The 15689-nt window shown below is 51.6% G+C and overlaps 8 protein-coding genes across 8 annotated transcripts; 4 read left to right on the top strand and 4 right to left on the bottom strand.

Annotated features, from left to right (window-relative positions):
• The first annotated feature begins 28 nt into the window (after positions 1-28).
• ASPBRDRAFT_433334 (uncharacterized protein) lies at positions 29-990 on the top strand. The gene is made up of 2 exons (XM_067624973.1): positions 29-887; positions 935-990. The coding sequence occupies exon 1, from the start codon at positions 396-398 to the stop codon at positions 630-632; it is 237 nt and encodes a 78-aa protein (XP_067473229.1). The 5' UTR covers positions 29-395; the 3' UTR covers positions 633-887; positions 935-990.
• A 1056-nt stretch (positions 991-2046) lies between these two features.
• Positions 2047-2778, top strand: ASPBRDRAFT_49321 (uncharacterized protein). Its single transcript, XM_067626311.1, has one exon. It carries the CDS (start codon positions 2143-2145, stop codon positions 2485-2487), a length of 345 nt encoding a protein of 114 aa, XP_067473228.1. The 5' UTR covers positions 2047-2142; the 3' UTR covers positions 2488-2778.
• Positions 2779-3889: 1111 nt separating this feature from the next.
• ASPBRDRAFT_70072 (uncharacterized protein) lies at positions 3890-5539 on the bottom strand (the record flags this gene model as incomplete). The annotated part of the gene is made up of 3 exons (XM_067629054.1): positions 5094-5539; positions 4074-5004; positions 3890-3987 (listed from the first exon to the last, which is right to left on the bottom strand). Exons 1-3 carry the CDS (start codon positions 5412-5414, stop codon positions 3890-3892), a joined length of 1350 nt encoding a protein of 449 aa, XP_067473227.1. The 5' UTR covers positions 5415-5539.
• A 565-nt stretch (positions 5540-6104) lies between these two features.
• On the bottom strand, positions 6105-7774 carry ASPBRDRAFT_49318 (flavin-containing monooxygenase). Its single transcript, XM_067626310.1, has one exon. It carries the CDS (start codon positions 7755-7757, stop codon positions 6300-6302), a length of 1458 nt encoding a protein of 485 aa, XP_067473226.1. The 5' UTR covers positions 7758-7774; the 3' UTR covers positions 6105-6299.
• Positions 7775-8079: 305 nt separating this feature from the next.
• ASPBRDRAFT_164375 (lipase/thioesterase family protein) lies at positions 8080-9503 on the top strand. Its single transcript, XM_067619531.1, has 3 exons — positions 8080-8335; positions 8395-8540; positions 8627-9503. Exons 1-3 carry the CDS (start codon positions 8136-8138, stop codon positions 9355-9357), a joined length of 1077 nt encoding a protein of 358 aa, XP_067473225.1. The 5' UTR covers positions 8080-8135; the 3' UTR covers positions 9358-9503.
• Positions 9504-9605: 102 nt separating this feature from the next.
• Positions 9606-10897, bottom strand: ASPBRDRAFT_70069 (SDR family oxidoreductase). Its single transcript, XM_067629053.1, has 3 exons — positions 10532-10897; positions 10087-10480; positions 9606-10013 (listed from the first exon to the last, which is right to left on the bottom strand). Exons 1-3 carry the CDS (start codon positions 10854-10856, stop codon positions 9731-9733), a joined length of 1002 nt encoding a protein of 333 aa, XP_067473224.1. The 5' UTR covers positions 10857-10897; the 3' UTR covers positions 9606-9730.
• Positions 10898-11407: 510 nt separating this feature from the next.
• ASPBRDRAFT_60111 (cytochrome P450) lies at positions 11408-13201 on the top strand (the record flags this gene model as incomplete). The annotated part of the gene is made up of 4 exons (XM_067628171.1): positions 11408-11599; positions 11656-12071; positions 12136-12520; positions 12587-13201. 4 exons carry the CDS (start codon positions 11408-11410, stop codon positions 13199-13201), a joined length of 1608 nt encoding a protein of 535 aa, XP_067473223.1.
• Positions 13202-13300: 99 nt separating this feature from the next.
• ASPBRDRAFT_139055 (CobW domain protein) lies at positions 13301-15391 on the bottom strand (the record flags this gene model as incomplete). The annotated part of the gene is made up of 5 exons (XM_067619055.1): positions 13301-14135; positions 14211-14660; positions 14743-15057; positions 15115-15203; positions 15275-15391. 5 exons carry the CDS (start codon positions 15389-15391, stop codon positions 13301-13303), a joined length of 1806 nt encoding a protein of 601 aa, XP_067473222.1.
• Between the last annotated feature and the right edge of the window lie 298 nt (positions 15392-15689).

Raw genomic sequence — 15689 nt, 5'->3', positions numbered from 1 at the left:
ATGGGTCCCCCTGTATCTTTGGCCTCTCAGCACCGCCAGAACGGCTGGGAATTCCAAATCAAACTTTCTTTCGGAGGGGGCCAATAGAGATAACTGTCAATGGGGTTGTAAAACCCATGTCTTTGACTCTTCGCACCCCCTCTGACCCTCTGACGATCAAAGTTTGGTCTCCATGGGCATTGACATCACGAATGCAGGGTATTCGCCGCTGTGTACCTGCAAGGCGAGGTGGAGGGGGTTGACCTTCGTGATGACACGATGAGCGTATCAGAAAAGGAAAGTGAAGCCTCTACGCAGTGCGTCCTAGCCCCCTGTGTACTGAGTTCTGTCCCATTTCTTTGACCATACGGACGGGATGGACAGTGGAGCAGCACAGGCCAAGCTGGACGAGGGCAATGGCCCTCTCCACATCAGCACCAGTGTCTCGGGACTTTCTGTCATTCAACACGGGCCATATCCCGTATGGTGCCCACACCCACGAGCAGCGGCAGGGGCATGCGATTAGAGGTCACATTGGGTCTCGAGAATTGCTCGTGGCGGCCGTTTCCAGCTCCTTTGGCCAGCAACTCGGAGTCTCCGCTGGACTAGAGCTGAGCTCCTCCTTGTGCTTATCACCCCTACTTGCTGCATAGTCTATTGAGTAGCTATGATCCTTGCTAGGGCGAGTCTTCAGCTGTGGCTGCCTGAGGGGTAGAGAGAGGACGTGATCTTCCGACTGGGGCGGAGGGGGCTGGATGGGCCCAAGTTCTTCCGCTCGGAGCCAATAGCGACGAATGATAGTCGGAAAGTGGGCAAACCCGCATCGTCCTGACGAACTGCCGATCGAGGGGACGGACGGGGATTGGATGAATCCTGTTCGGCTGGCAGGACTCGATATGATCATTGTGGTATGTAAAATCGATACCATGCCAGTGTTCTGTATGTTAAGAATTAGTTTGGCTACTGTGCAGGCAGAAAGGGCTCCACCGGGCTGAAGACGGGATAGACGGTTGCCTCCCTCGGACAGGCATTCTGTTTAACCGTCATACCGATAGCCGGTACGTACATTTTGCTGAGGGTTTCTTGTTCTACCGAAGTATCTATGTCGGGCACACGATCTGGTCTCTCATCAGGGACCAGTCCCAGTACCATTGCCGTGTGCACTGAACTACTGAGAGATCCATGGTTGGCAAGCACACACAGACTCCCGGCTGAGGAACCGCCCCGGCCCGCTTAGCGCGATGGGTGCACGATCCGGAACCTCCGCAGCCAGCAGCCAGTTGCTGAACCTGTATGTAATTTTGGTTGGTGACCAAACAGAGCTAGTTCTAGTTAGCTCAGGAGAGGCGTGCCTGATCCTGACCAAGTTGGGATTGACGTTCCTGATTTGGCCAATGTTCAGGCCGCGTAGTCCCCGATGCACGAGGATGGAACCCCGAAAATTGCGAGCAGGAGTCATGATTAGCCAGATTTAGAGAGATACATTAGCGCCATGGAGCCCGTGGGATCTCGGGGCAATAAGCAGATCTGATTCAGCTAGAAGACATGGCGTGTGGGTCGGTATGGATGGACGGAAGAATCTCGTCATTCAGCTGGAAGACTGGAAGGAAGAGAGAGGATCGGAGATTCGCGATGGGTGCAATCCGCGCGGGTTGGATAATTTTGGTTCCCACGTGACGGTTCAGCGAGAGATGCTTCGATCCCAGATCGGTAAGGGACACGGCGCCATTGCCGGTGTCTCGGGGAGAAAAAAGCTGAACGGAATTGACCGAACAGGAATGTTGAGAACCAGCAAAGGGTGGCAGGGGCGGAATCATGACCTGAAGTTTACTCCATAGTTCGTGCCTTGTCTGTCAACTTGTCAAGGCTCAAGAGGGAGATCGAGATGGGTTCAATCGTCATGGCGAAGCGACCGTGGAAGGACGAGGAACCAAGGAACGAACCCGCGGATCGATCCCTCGTCGTGCCTGTTGCGGTCTAGCGTCCGAGTGGTTCCAGTAGTGCGGGAACCAACACCGACCCTGACAGGCCCAGCCTGTCCGCATGTTCATCCAACATGCACAAAGTGGAGATGATTTTATGAGCGCAGGATGGGGTATTCTGGTCTACAGTATGTATCTTACTTCTTTGCCACACTTTGTTCCGAGAATACCGGCACTCACCATGTCCTTGGTGTCGATCATGCTGGAAGAACTGAAATCTCTACTACTAGCTCCAGCAAAGCCAAACTCACCTCGCGTCAGTGTCTGTCATTCCCTACCTCCGGACGGGATACCACCAACAGCAAGGGGTCCACTTACTTGCAGATGCTCCAGTGCTCGAGCGAAATTCAATCATTACCTTCAACTCAGCTACCCCACTCGCAAATTTCCGGCTGAACAGGAGGATGCCATGCTCGCGGCTACTGTGGGGGGTACTCTCGAGTACTCCTGCGGTTTACGGACAGACATATGCAAGATTGGGGTGTTGGTGGTTGCATGGGACCATCATTGCATGCAACCACCATGAATTGGTTTGATGGGTGGTGTTCTGCATAGAAAGTGTCAACTGTCAGTTTGTAAAGTCAGCTTACACAAAGATCATGTCGAGTGACTCCTCCTGCTGCTGCTGGTGCAGACGGAGTGCAGATGGAGATGGAGGTCTTGCGTGGTATTTGTTAGCAACGTAGTGCCCGGCAGGAGTCACCGGCAATTTGCATTCCAGCGTACCTTTACAGAGTATTCTACCACCCTTCACTTTACTGGCAAGATTATCAGACTTGTTACCAAGAGACTATAGTGAGGCAAAGGCACAGACCAGTACGCTTATCGAAAATCCTAGTATTTTTGTCTATCACCAGTACTAAAAAATAAGAATTGGTTTTATCAAACATGGTGTATTCGGAGTCTCCGTCCACCCAGTCTAGATATATATAACTATCTCCACCTCAGAATATAGTGTATGCGTAGTCGTAAGTAATGCTCGGCTAATCCTCCATCGTGACCCGATGAAGAACTAGCAAATTTGTCTACGAAAAGCAATAAATCGTAATAAAAGCATTATGCTGTTTTTACAAACCCATAATGATAGGTATTGATGATTGATGGTCCAAAGGAATGCTGCCTACGAAATCCAGCCATTGCAGACAACCCCCCGTGTACACTGTAGACGATACCAATCAATACCAAAAACACTATGATCCTATACCTCCGTAACTATTAGCTACTACATCCTCGGATCCTGTTCAGCCTGTCATCCTTGATCCCCATCAAAAGAAGCAATACTTCGCGACGACGCTAAACCATCGCCGTTTCAACGTTACAGCTGAAGCAGCACTATCTATGCAACCCCGAGACACTGCCTCCACAGCCAGATGCACAAGTCAGAAAGTACTAACCCAGAGTCCACCATGGCATGAACCCTAGCGCCGTCCCATTTATGGGTCAGACTACAGTCGCTAGTAGATTAATATAATATCTGACTGATCGCCCCAATAGAGTGAAGGAGATGAAGCTGAATCGACCCCTTACTAAGTCACCTAGTTATTCCTCCACCAGAGGGTTTTTCCTCGGAATTTGAAACCCTTCAACATATGGGATGTTCAATTTCTCGCTGTGAAGCAGTGTTGTGCTTGGTGGCTGCCTTGACGTGTCATTCTGGCCGGCACACCGCGGGAGGCGCAATCAGCTGGATGATGGTTGGACCTTCGGGGCACCCAAAAGTGCTTAGGATGGATGAGAACCACCCCGGGTTGGGCTGGCTGGCTGATCGCCCGGTCTAGAAGCCGGCAAGCTCGTTTGATCTTTTACTAGGTGTATAATTGTGTGTGTCTGCGGAATGTACAATTCCACGGAGTCGCCGAAGCTCATATTATCAACCATTATTATTGACGGTCTTCCTCGGTCGGATATATCACAAAAAGACAAGCACCCTAATAAGCCACTGCGTTCAAAGCATGTGGATGGTATCCGTGACTGCGAGCAATCAAATCGTCGAAATTATCCACCGTCTCCTTCATGACATCCGTACCTACAGTTAACAGAACAAACCACCGTCAGTATCGCATCTTCAGAACCACCGCATTAATCAGAACGAGCAGTTAGGAAAGAACTCACCCCACATGAAATCCTGCCAGGATTTATCCGCCCAAAGATCGGGATTCTTCCCTGGTCCGCGAATAGCCTCGTCGCGCTTGCGCTGTTCCTCGCCGTCCGGCAAATGCAGCGCTTTCCGCGTAATCGCGGCACTTTTCTGAATCCGTTCGGCGCGTTCCTTTCGTACCCGCTCATAAACCGCCAATGCGCCATCGATATCGTCCGTCAAGGCCAACACACAGCCAAGTACCCCGGCATCCTCGATCGCCTGCGCCGCTCCCTGCGCCACATACGGCAGCATGGGATGACACGCATCGCCCATCAACACCACGCGATTCTCGATCCACGTCGGCAGCGGGAAATGCGAATTCAGCGTCCACTCCATCACCTCCCCGTCAGGAACATAACTCAATAAATCCCGAACGAGTCCATTCCAGTCGGAGTAAAATTCCTCCATCTCCCGCTTATCTCCCTTATTCGTCCAACTTTCCTCCGTCTCCGCGCCTTCTTTCTGTGGATGCAACAACACCATATTGTACACGGTATTGTTCTTCATCGGATACGCCATAATATGGCCCCCGGGTCCCATCCAGCGCATCCCGACATTCTTCTTCAACAACTCCCGCGCCCGCGGATCCCCTCTCATGCTATCTTCAGGGATTTGGATCCGGTACGCCGCATCCCCGGTCGGCTGACAAATATCCTGCACGCCATGATGCGCCGCCATCTGGTGTCGCAGATCGGACTTGATTCCATCCGCCCCGATGACAACATCCCCAGATACCCATTCCCCGGTGTGAAGCTGCACGCGTGCAGAGAAGTCGGGAGCCGCACAGACGACCCGCGAATCGGTTCGAATGGGAATGTTTTCCGACCGCACCGCCTCCAGCAGGATACTCTGTAAGTCGCCGCGATGGATGACTGCAAGGGGAGCCTGATACTTCTCCCCGACCTACACATAAAACCTGCATCAGCTTTGCACCCACTAAACACGCGCAGTAAAATAAAGGTCAAGGTAAGGTAAGGTACGGTATAACATACAGTTGGCATCAACTCCGCCTTCCCCAATTCCTCATCATTCTTATACCGCCGGAGAGAATTCATCTCCAACGCATTCGCCTTCTCCATGACCTTTTCCAGCAGCCCCAAGCGACCGAGAATCCGAGCTGCATTCGGCGCCATCTGGATGCCCGCCCCGACCTCGGCGATCTCCCGCACTCGCTCGAGAATGGTCACTTTGTGACCGGTTTTATGTATGGCCAGGGCGGCGGAGAGGCCTGCGATGCCGGCGCCGACGATCAAGACATGCAGGGGTTGGCCTTTGATATGGGGGAGCTGGAAGCTATCTTTGTAGGTGTCCATTGTAATTCTCTCGTACTGTGTATATAGTATGAATAGTATAGAAGTTACCGTAGCAAGAAGAGGTAGTCTAAGTGAGTATAGTCAACTATATACAAAATCAAACCAGTGACATCATGAGTACCAGTACACTCTTACCACTTGTCCACCATTATTCGGATAGTTCAATCGGTATGTACACCTCTCACCGTATCCATATCTCATCTCCATTTGATTCGTGGCACCATACCTTTATCGAGATGCTTCACTCGGGACTGGCTTCGGGATTTACACACACACACACACAATAGTATACCCCTAAATCAGTCTACCTATCAAAGCAAGGAACTTCATCATCTCCGAGATCATCATACCGAACCTGATAGTACAGCTAGCAAGTGGAGATACGGATCGCTCGGAAGGAATTTGACTTTCATGAATTCCAATGGAGGTGAGTTCTCGGCAGCCGGGATCGGGATGTAACTACTAGTAGTTAGCTGAGTGAGCTGTGGTTGGGTATGATGTCATTCCTCAACCACCATCTATCAGATCCACTACCTCTTAGCTATCCACGTGCAAAGTTATATTCAGAATGTAGCTTCTATAGTATGGGTATAACCTTATGGAATAAGGTATGGCCTAAAGCTGGAGTTATTGACTGTATATGTAGGTGGATTCCTTACATAACATAAAATGTGAGCATGAGACGAGGATTCTTGCTATACAGGAGATTTGTTTATCTTGCATTGAAATGTATCTTCAAGAAACAAAGAAAGAAACAACTAGGATATATACGCCGAGTCATAATGTATAAACATGAAACCACACCACCCAAGCAAGCAAGCAACCATAGATCAAATCGTCAAGCAAGAAAAAGAGGTGGAAAATCCACCATAGTCTATCACTCCGTCACAACTGCTTCTTCCCCCCCTCAAACACCAACCCATTCAGATCGCCATGTTCTGAAAACCACACATCCCTCAAATAATTCCCTCTCGCCACCCACGGCCCACGATCCGCCGCCTTCGGCAACGTCCCCGACGCGCGGGTAATATACGTCGAATTCAAATTCAACATCGGCCGCTCCTTCAAGCTTCCCGCCTCACCCGGCTGCAACCGTGGCACAGCCGACTTTGCACCAATCGTCTCCAACTGCTTCAACAACCGACAGATGAACAAGGCCGTCGCGTCGGCGCCCAGCGTCCACGACGCATTCGTGTACCCGATCACAAACGCCGCATTGGGCAGATCCTGCATCATCATGCCATGCCAGAGGAACTTGTGGGGGATGTGAATGGGCTCGCCGTCCACGGTGACGGAGGCGCCGCCGGCAATGAGCAGCTTCAGCCCGGTGGCCGTGACGAGGATGTCGGCGTTGAGGGACTCGCCGGAAGATAGCTCCACCCCGGACTCCGTGACGGTGGAGATGGTATCGGTTTTCACATCGGCGTGCCCGGAGCGTAGGGCGCGGAAGAAGTCGCCGTCGGGGGAGATACAGAGACGTTGATCCCAGGGGTTGTAGCGGGGTTGGAAGTGTGGGGAGTGGGGGACGTGGGCGGGGAGTTGGCCGGAGACGGAGAGACGGAGGAGGAAGCGCGCGATGGTTGGGAAGGTCTGGCAGAAGAGGAAGAAGAGGTGGCCGCTGAGGAACCAGGTGATGCGCTGGATCCGGCGCGAGATGGCAGCGGGGAAGATGTAGCTGTACCAGGAGCGGCTGCGATTGGGGAGGGAGAGAATATACGTGGGACTGCGCTGTAGCATGGTGACTCGCGCGGCCTTCTCGGCCAGCGTGGGGAGGAGGGTGATGGCTGTAGCACCGGAGCCGATCACCACGATGTTCTTGTTGCTGTAGTCGAGGGATTCCGGCCAGTATTGCGGGTGGATGACTTCTCCAGCGAACCGCGAGAGGTTCGGGATGTCGGCTTCGAGGGGTTGTCTGTAGTCGTAGTAACCGGTGCCGAAGATGACGAACCGGGCCGTGAGGGCGCGAGACTGCCCATCGTGGTCGACGGTCAGGGACCAGAGCTGGTCGGAGGAGGACCAGTCGGCGCCGAGGAGACGGTGCTGGTAGCGAATCTGCTGGTCGATGCCATGTTTGCGAGTGGCGCGGTGCAAGTATGACAGGATCGAGGGGGCCTCGGCGATGGCATTGTTGCCATCCCAGGGGAACCACGAGAAGCCGAAGGAGAAGAGATCGGAGTCGGAGCGGATGCCGGGATATTTAAAGAAGTCCCAGGTGCCGCCAAGAGAGTCGCGGGCTTCTAAGATAGTGTAACGATAGTTGGGGAATGTGGATTGAATGCGGTATGCCGCATTGATGCCAGAGATGCCGGCACCGACAATGACCACGTCCAAGTCGGTCTCCATGATAATATAGAAGCAAGTACTAGTATGATGCTGGTGATCATGATAAAGTGAGCGGTCGTACAGGCTACTTATAACGAGATGTGTCACTCATCTACCTCGGTTGCAGATGCAGCGCCCATGAGGAGTCCGAGGCTATCCTGATAGATCGTAACGGCCGACTTGTTGGGGCATCAAAAATGGGCCTGTCGATCCGCGGCCAATCCATCCCAAAAACGGAAACCCTTGCGAACCTCACATGCGAGAGAACCGAGTCGGCCTCTTGGATCTTTTGCAGTTCAGACGGAGTAGCACAGTGGCCCATGAAGACTTAAACTCGCTGTCGCACAGCCAGGATGTAGTACTACCTTAACCGTGAAAAGTTACTGCATCATCCCCGACATGATTGCCCCCAAAATCTCGCTCTCTCTGGCGGAGAAACTGGACTTGGTGCCAGCTGTCGCATCCGTTACCTTAACAATCTTCTGGGCCCTTTTGACCTCCTTTTGGCGTTCTGCTGCATATCCCAAGACGCTGGTCTTGCATCTTGGTTATGCAGCATTCCGCAAAGCCACGGCCCGGCTGACTGTGGCCCAAATGCAGTATGTTACCTGACACAACCTAACTCTATATTTCTTGTTCCTATCCACTAACAATGCAGATATGCTCTTCCCACCACTGATCAGAACTATGAACGTTACGTCCGGAAGCACAAGCTACCCTCCAAGACAGTAGACTTGGGTGACGGAGCCCTGGGACACTGGATTGGGGACCCGAACGCGGACAATATCTTGATTTGGTATCACGGTACATACATCCATCTCCCTTCCCCTTCCCCTTCCACCACCATCATCCCCATCTCTAACTTATCTCAACTAATGAAGTCAATATAGGAGGCGGCTTCACCCTCCCCGCCAACGAAGGCTACTTCAAATTCTTCCTCAACCTCATCACTCACCTGCGGAGATTCCACAACAAGTCGCTCTCCATCTTTACACTAACTTATACTCTCGCGCCACGGGCTACTTACCCAACCCAACTGCGCCAAGCAACCTCCGCTCTCCGACACATCCTCACCACGCACTCTCCATCCCAAATCCTCCTCGGCGGGGACTCTGCCGGCGGGAACCTCGTCGGGGGAGTTCTCTCCCACCTCGCTCATCCCCACCCCAAGATTACTCCCATCCCCCTCCCAAGTAGCCAAGACACTCTCCGCGGAGCAATTATGATCGCTCCCTGGACCAGTTTAGTCACCGACTACACCGACCAGGCGATTGACTCACGCGGGGACCTGATTACCCCCGCGGTTGCGGGACCTTGGGCGAAGGCGTATCTTGGGGCCGGAGAACAGGATAATTATACGGATTTGTCGAATGCGCCGGCGGAGTGGTTCAAGGAGTTTCCCGTGAAGAAGGTGTTGGTTTGTGGTGGCGGGAGGGAGATTCTGTTGCCTGTGATTGAGGGATTCGTGGAGAAGTTGCGCGAGGGCTTTCCAGGGGAGGTGGAGTTCTGTGTTGGGGAAGGGGAAGGGCATGTGGCGCCGATTTATAATTTGTATATTGGCGAGAAGGAGGAATCAGGACAGGGGATGAGGGTGAGAGGGTGGTTGGGGGAGACTTTGTGACGGATGTAGTGTAGATGTGCATATGCTGGACAGGAGGATGGATATATTGGTGGTAGGGGGTAGTTGATTGCTGGCATACTCTTTTGTTGTGAATATTTGAATAGTTAGTACATATGCAATGAGACATGGAATTGGTATAATGCGAGACACATCAAGATGAGAGGCTACGTAACAGGCAGTGTCTGCCTTCAGTAGATACTGACATATCGCATACACAAAGTAGGAACCATACCGAGTCTTGTTCAAATCTCAGGTAGATGCAATGAACACGACTTGGGCATTCCATCTAATACAGTATGTACAGAATGTACCGAATACAGACTCAATAATATTAACAATATACATGGATAAACCTAACTCCATCAACGAAGCACTATTTACTAATATTATTCTCCTTCTGCCACGCCTTCAACCTCACCAAATCCCCCGACGCCAACCCCCTCGCCGTCTCCTGCAACCACGTCGGCCACGCCCGCACCAAACTAATCCACCACAATGACTCGGGCAGAATAATCTGTCCACTTCTCCCAGACAGGATCTGCTTTGCAATAGCATTGCCCACCTTCTCTACCGTCAAAACCGGCTGCTTGAATTGCTTCCCAGCATCCGTAAGCTGCTGGATCATGGGTGTGCGCACCCAAAGTGGATGAACCACACTATACATCATTATTAGCACTCACTCCTCTTTACCACACCATCGGATGCAAAAGGAGAGAAAGAAAGACCTACCTTGTCTTCACCCCCGTAGCCTTATACCAATACTTCAACTCCTGCCCCAACCCCTCATGGAACGCCAACGCACTGGCCTTCGAACAACTATAATCGACAATCTCCCCGAGCGACATGAAACTGGCCAAACTAGCCACGGTCACCACGTGGCCATGGTTCCGTTCAATCATGGCGGGGAGAAACTCCTTCACCATGAGGAAGTGCGAGATTGTATTGACCTCAAACGTTAGTCGGATCTTCGCCTCGGGTTCATCGAGGATTGTCCCGTCGCTGGCGACGCCTGCGTTGTTCACGAGGACAGTGGGATGGCCGTGTTCGCGCCGGATTTGCTCTGCGACTGGGTGCAGTGCAGCAGAGGAGGTGATGTCTGCTTTGTAAAAATGGACGTTGGGTGCTGTTGCGCATTAGTAGCTGAGATTTTGTACTGTAGAGAAGGGGGACGCACGGAGTTTAAAGGTGGGTTCATTAATGTCGAGAATGATGACTTTCGCACCATGCTTGGATAGATCAGTCATGATTTGTTTGCCGATGCCGCTGCATCCGCCGGTTAGAAGGACAAGTTCGCGCGTGTTGTCCCATTTCCGGGTGCTGAAGTTGCTGAGGGAGAACGAGTTGAGAGTACGATTGGTTTGGCGCAGTGCTGCGAGGGCTAAGATGACTGCGAGGGCCTTGGGAACCAGCGGGTGCAGCAATGCCTGCTGTGCTGAAGGGGGCAGATTGGCCAGGGCAGTTTGAGTCCATTCGTGGACGACTGGAGGGATGAATGACATGATGTGGTTGCTATTAATTCTATTGGCTGGTGGGATTCTTGAAGGTACCTTAATCAAGCTAAGATAAGGCCAGAGCAACGTGGCAGTCCCTACTATATATCTGTTCGAGTAATGACCGAGGCTCACATGGCTGAAGATTGTGGCATGAATGTGGCATTCTGGACATTCCAGAAACTGAGACTCCCCAAATGGGCAATCGTTGCGATGGATCCGCGGTTGACTTTCGGGCAGAACAAATTGCGGAGATGCGATCCACTGCGTTCGCATTGACGCCGATCAACGGTGCCGATCCCATGTGATTTGTTCCTATCTTCCTATCAATGCATTGGGGTAAACTCCATACTGTTAGTCTCGTTATCTGGTTCTGATTAATGTTGAGGGCCATGAGGGGTTAGGGCTGATCATCGGCCCAATGCAACCGAGGCAAGTTGCATCCCAACCGAACCCTGAAATGATGTCGATCTTCATACACTCGTCCGATCTGATTATTTCTCCTCATCCATGACTCTCAACTGACTCTCTGCGATGTCTGTCCAACATTGTATCACATCATGGATACTCTCGTGCTGCTGGCAGCGTCCCTCGTCGAGGGCTACCTCATCCAACACAGTTTACTCCCCGACTGGACCTTTCGCAGTGTGACACTGCTGGCATTGGCAAGCAACCTTATCCTCCGATTAGTCTGGGGGGTCATCATCTATCCATACTGGGTGACTCCACTGCGTCATCTGCCTACCCTACCGGTATACCCTCGTACTCTACTTCCTCGATGGTAGTAATAATATACTAAAAGGAACAGGGCAACCTCAACCACGCGCGCATCCTCTTCGACGACCCCCGCGGCCGTCTCCCACTAGAATGGATGAAAACCATCCCCAACAATGGCCTCATCCACTTTCGCGACATCTTCAACCGCAGCTTCCTGCTCGCCACGAACCACCAGGCCCTGTTGGACATTATGAGCACCAACACCTATGACTTCGAGAAGCCCTGGCGTACCCGCGAGTTCCTGGCGCGGATCATCGGCTTTGGGCTGATTCTATCCGAGGGCAGTGCGCACAAGAAGCAGCGTCGGGCGTTGACGCCGTCGTTTAACGTGCGGCATATTCGTGCTCTGTATGGGCTGATGTGGGAGAAGACGGGGTTGTTGATGGACGAGTTGCAGAAGGAGATGGATGCGAATGGGGGTTGTGTGGAGATGAGTGTTTGGGCGAGGTATTCCCGCTACTCATCAAACTATGATTATGTTCGGATTCCAATGCTAATACATCAACTGCAGTCGCCTAACCCTGGACATCATCGGCCCCGCCGCCATGGGCCGCGACTTTCGCTCGCTCCATAACCCCGAGAACAAAGTCGCCGACAGCTTCCTCGCCATTCTGGAGCCAACCCGCGAAAAGATCGCCTTCTTAGCCGTCAACGTTCTCCTGCCGCAGTGGTTCGCCCGGAAACTTCCCTGGCGCTTGAACAAGGTGATCGACACCGAGACAGGCTACCTGCGCGATCTGTGCAAGGATATCGTAGCCGAGAAGAAAGCCGCTATCCTCGAGACGAAAGCCACCGCTGCAGAACTCGAAGCTGATATTCTGGGGACAATGATGCTAGGCGGTGACTTTAGTGATGATGAGCTGGTCGATCAGATGTTGACTTTCTTGGCTGCTGGTGTATGTCTCCCCCATACTTGCTTCATTGAAGCTATAAAAAGGTATATATACTGAGTATATGAATAGCACGAGACAACCGCCAGTGCCTTCACCTGGGCCTGCTACCTCCTCACCCTACACCCAACATACCAGCCCCTCCTGCGAGACGAGATCCGCTCCCGCATTCCTACAGCATCTTCACCCATCACCCACGCGGACCTTGAATCCCTGCCCTTGCTCAACGGCATCGTCCAGGAAGTTCTCCGCCTATATCCCACTGTCCCGCTGACTCTGCGTGAATCCATCCGCGACACTACAGTCGCCAACACCCACATCCCAAGAGGGACAAGGGTCCTCCTGTGCCCGTACGCCATTAACCGCAGTCCGGAGTTCTGGGGTGAGGACGCGGATATGTTCAGGCCAGAGCGGTGGGTGGATACGGATAAGGAGGGTAATCAGGTGGTGAATGGACATGGAGGGGCAGGGACGAATTATGCGCAGATTACGTTTTTGCATGGGCAGAGAGCTTGCATTGGCAAGGATTTTGCCAAAGCAGAGTTGAGATGTGCGTTGGCAGGAGTGTTGGGGAGGTATGAGGTGGAGATGCAGGATCCCAAGCAGATTATTCATATTGCTGGAGCAGTTACGACGAAGCCTGTGGAAGGGATGCATTTGAGGATGAGGAGGGTGGAGGGATGGTAGATACTTGTGGATGTGGTGGTAATAGTATGTGTGAGTATATAGTTTCATGAGTTATGCAAATAGTTACTTTTGGTAGTAAATAATAGTCTATAATCAGCATCACTTCTTAACTGCTTGTCGACTTTTATGTCCCTGTCCATGTGCATGAGAATGTCCATGAGCATGTCCATGATTATGACCATTCAACAACTCACTCGCCTTCCTCTTCCCATTTGTCTTCACCTCTTCCTCATCTTTAATATCATCATCCTCCAAATCAGGCCAATCCTCCCATCCATCTTCCCAAATCCCTGCCATAACCTCCTGCTTCTCGGCCCTCTTGACTCCCTTCGTTCGCATCACCTTCTCCCACTTTTTCATCTCCTTCTTATCCAACAGACACTCATCAAGCAGCTTCTTGATCGCCGTCGTATCAATGCCCTCCCCAATGAACACAATCTCCTGGCGTCGGTCGCCCCATTCGCCCTTGAAGTCGTCTTCAATAGACTTGCGCACGTCCGCATCCTCCGGCCAGGCTTCGTCAGGCAGTTCGGCGAACCATCCACCACCACAGCCTAGTGTGAGCATGGCACCGGCTTGGCTCCATTCGCCGAATTGGTAGGGGCGGGTGGCCAGCCAGAAGAAGCCTTTGGAACGGAGGATGGGGGCGAGAATAGGGTCGGAGCGTTTGTTAGAGAGAATGGTTTCGGGAGGGATGGAGGTGATGTCTTCTTCATCTTCTTCCTCCTCCTCTTCTTCCTCGTCTTCAGTGTTGTCTTCATCGTCGTCTTTCATTTCTTCATCATCGTCATCTTCTTCGTCTTCATCTTCATCGTCATCATCATCCGCCCCAGCCGCATTCTGCAAGATAATAAACTTATCATGCAGCAACTTGAACAGCTTCCTCGGATGAAACGGTCGTCTAGCCGTATACACAAAGTTGTTAATACCATACCTGCCCAAGATCATTAGCCAACGAACCACCCACAACCACAAAAAGTTACAAGGAACAAAGGAGAGAAAAACATACTCAACCGTCTCGGGCTTGGGCGCCACCCTCTCCCCATTCCCCGTACTCAAGCGACTCATCTCATGCAGACTCCTCAACCAGCCCGCACCACTAGCCGCCTTGACAAAATCAAACCTCCCCGTGCCCAAAATCTCCCTAACATCCACCTTGGAGTATTTGGCCTCCATAACCTTGGCAGCGGGATTCAGCAATCTAACCAGCGTATGGATCTTCTCCTTCGCAACCTTATCCACAAGATCGATCTTGTTAATGATAATCACGTCCGCAAACTCAATCTGATCCACCATCAGATCGGAGATAGTCCGCTCATCCTCGGGGATCACTTCCCCGGAGGTATATCTATCGGAGAGGAACTCCGCAGTATCAAGGTTGGAATGTAGATTGAACGCGTCGATGACCGTCACGGTTGTGTCGAGGGTGGTGAGAGTGTGCAGACCACCTTGCTGTACACTATACATAGTATCATCTTATGTTAGCACAACTTTCCACACATCACTCACACAAAACTGAAAGGGATAGGTGTAGAACATACATATCCTCAATAACCTTCCTCTCCTCCACACTCAACACCTGCTGCTCACCACCTCCACTACCATCCCCATCCGCCTCCAACATAGCAGCCCCAAACTCCGCCGTGAACGTCTCCGCCACCTGCATCGGTTCACTGATCCCCGTGCTTTCAATAACGACGTACTCAACTCCATCTTGCGATGCGAGCCGTGCTAACTCGGCAAGTAAGTCCCCGCGAAGTGTGCAGCATATACAGCCGTTTTGGAGCTGGATGAGGGATTCCTTGGTGTGGGAGACGGTGTGGTGGTGTTTGATTAGGGTTGCGTCGATGTTGAGACTATACTTAGTCAGAATAGAACTTCAAAGGGGAAGAGGATAAGTTAAGGGGATGTACCTGCTCATGTCATTTACTATGACAGCGATGCGGAGGCCATGGTCGGGCGAGAGGAGGATGTGTTCGAGGAGGGTGGTTTTGCCGCTTCCCTAGTAGTAGAAAGATATCAGTATTGGGTGTTTCAGGGTAAAGAGTGAGTGAGATCAGGTGAGGTGAATACTAAGAATCCAGAAAGGAGAGTAACAGGGAGCTTTCTCCTCTTTGATTGAGGAGCAGGGCTCTCCAATAGATCATTGGGTGTTGCTGGGTGGAGGGATTCTTTGCCGGAGTCGATCATTTTGCTTGATTCTTATTCTTATTATTAGTTTGTGGATTTAAGAAGAAGAATGAGAATCAAATGCAGAGCTCAGAGGAAATATCTATTTAGTTATTATCTTATGTTTATATATATACTGTCACCACCAAGGTGTACATACTAATGTATACTAACTTAGGGTTCGGTTAGTTTTGTCTTCGTTGTGATTGGTTTGCCCCAAGGTCCTCCTTGTCTACAAGGTACTACCAACTAATTACCATTTAAATGTTTTGAATTACCAAGGTACTCAGTGTCATACCATGTTGCTTGTTTTACTAAT

This window comes from Aspergillus brasiliensis (assembly GCF_001889945.1).
Source record: "Aspergillus brasiliensis CBS 101740 unplaced genomic scaffold ASPBRscaffold_25, whole genome shotgun sequence".
Taxonomy (NCBI): Eukaryota; Fungi; Ascomycota; class Eurotiomycetes; order Eurotiales; family Aspergillaceae; genus Aspergillus; species Aspergillus brasiliensis.
This window is presented reverse-complemented; position numbering and strand designations above follow the sequence as displayed.

What these genes read in the sequence shown, in the direction of transcription:
- ASPBRDRAFT_433334 (XM_067624973.1), top strand. Translation starts at nt 396, where the DNA reads ATGGCCCTCTCCACATCAGCACCAGTGTCTCGGGACTTTCTGTCATTC.
- ASPBRDRAFT_49321 (XM_067626311.1), top strand. Translation starts at nt 2,143, where the DNA reads ATGTCCTTGGTGTCGATCATGCTGGAAGAACTGAAATCTCTACTACTA.
- ASPBRDRAFT_49318 (XM_067626310.1), bottom strand. Translation starts at nt 7,757, where the DNA reads ATGGAGACCGACTTGGACGTGGTCATTGTCGGTGCCGGCATCTCTGGC.
- ASPBRDRAFT_164375 (XM_067619531.1), top strand. Translation starts at nt 8,136, where the DNA reads ATGATTGCCCCCAAAATCTCGCTCTCTCTGGCGGAGAAACTGGACTTG. An exon ending in CTGACTGTGGCCCAAATGCA is followed by an intron (nt 8,336 to 8,394) that starts GTATGTTACCTG and finishes CTAACAATGCAG; the next exon opens with ATATGCTCTTCCCACCACTG. An exon ending in TATCTTGATTTGGTATCACG is followed by an intron (nt 8,541 to 8,626) that starts GTACATACATCC and finishes AAGTCAATATAG; the next exon opens with GAGGCGGCTTCACCCTCCCC.
- ASPBRDRAFT_70069 (XM_067629053.1), bottom strand. Translation starts at nt 10,856, where the DNA reads ATGTCATTCATCCCTCCAGTCGTCCACGAATGGACTCAAACTGCCCTG. An exon ending in TGAACCCACCTTTAAACTCC is followed by an intron (nt 10,481 to 10,531) that starts GTGCGTCCCCCT and finishes AATGCGCAACAG; the next exon opens with CACCCAACGTCCATTTTTAC. An exon ending in GCTACGGGGGTGAAGACAAG is followed by an intron (nt 10,014 to 10,086) that starts GTAGGTCTTTCT and finishes AATGATGTATAG; the next exon opens with TGTGGTTCATCCACTTTGGG.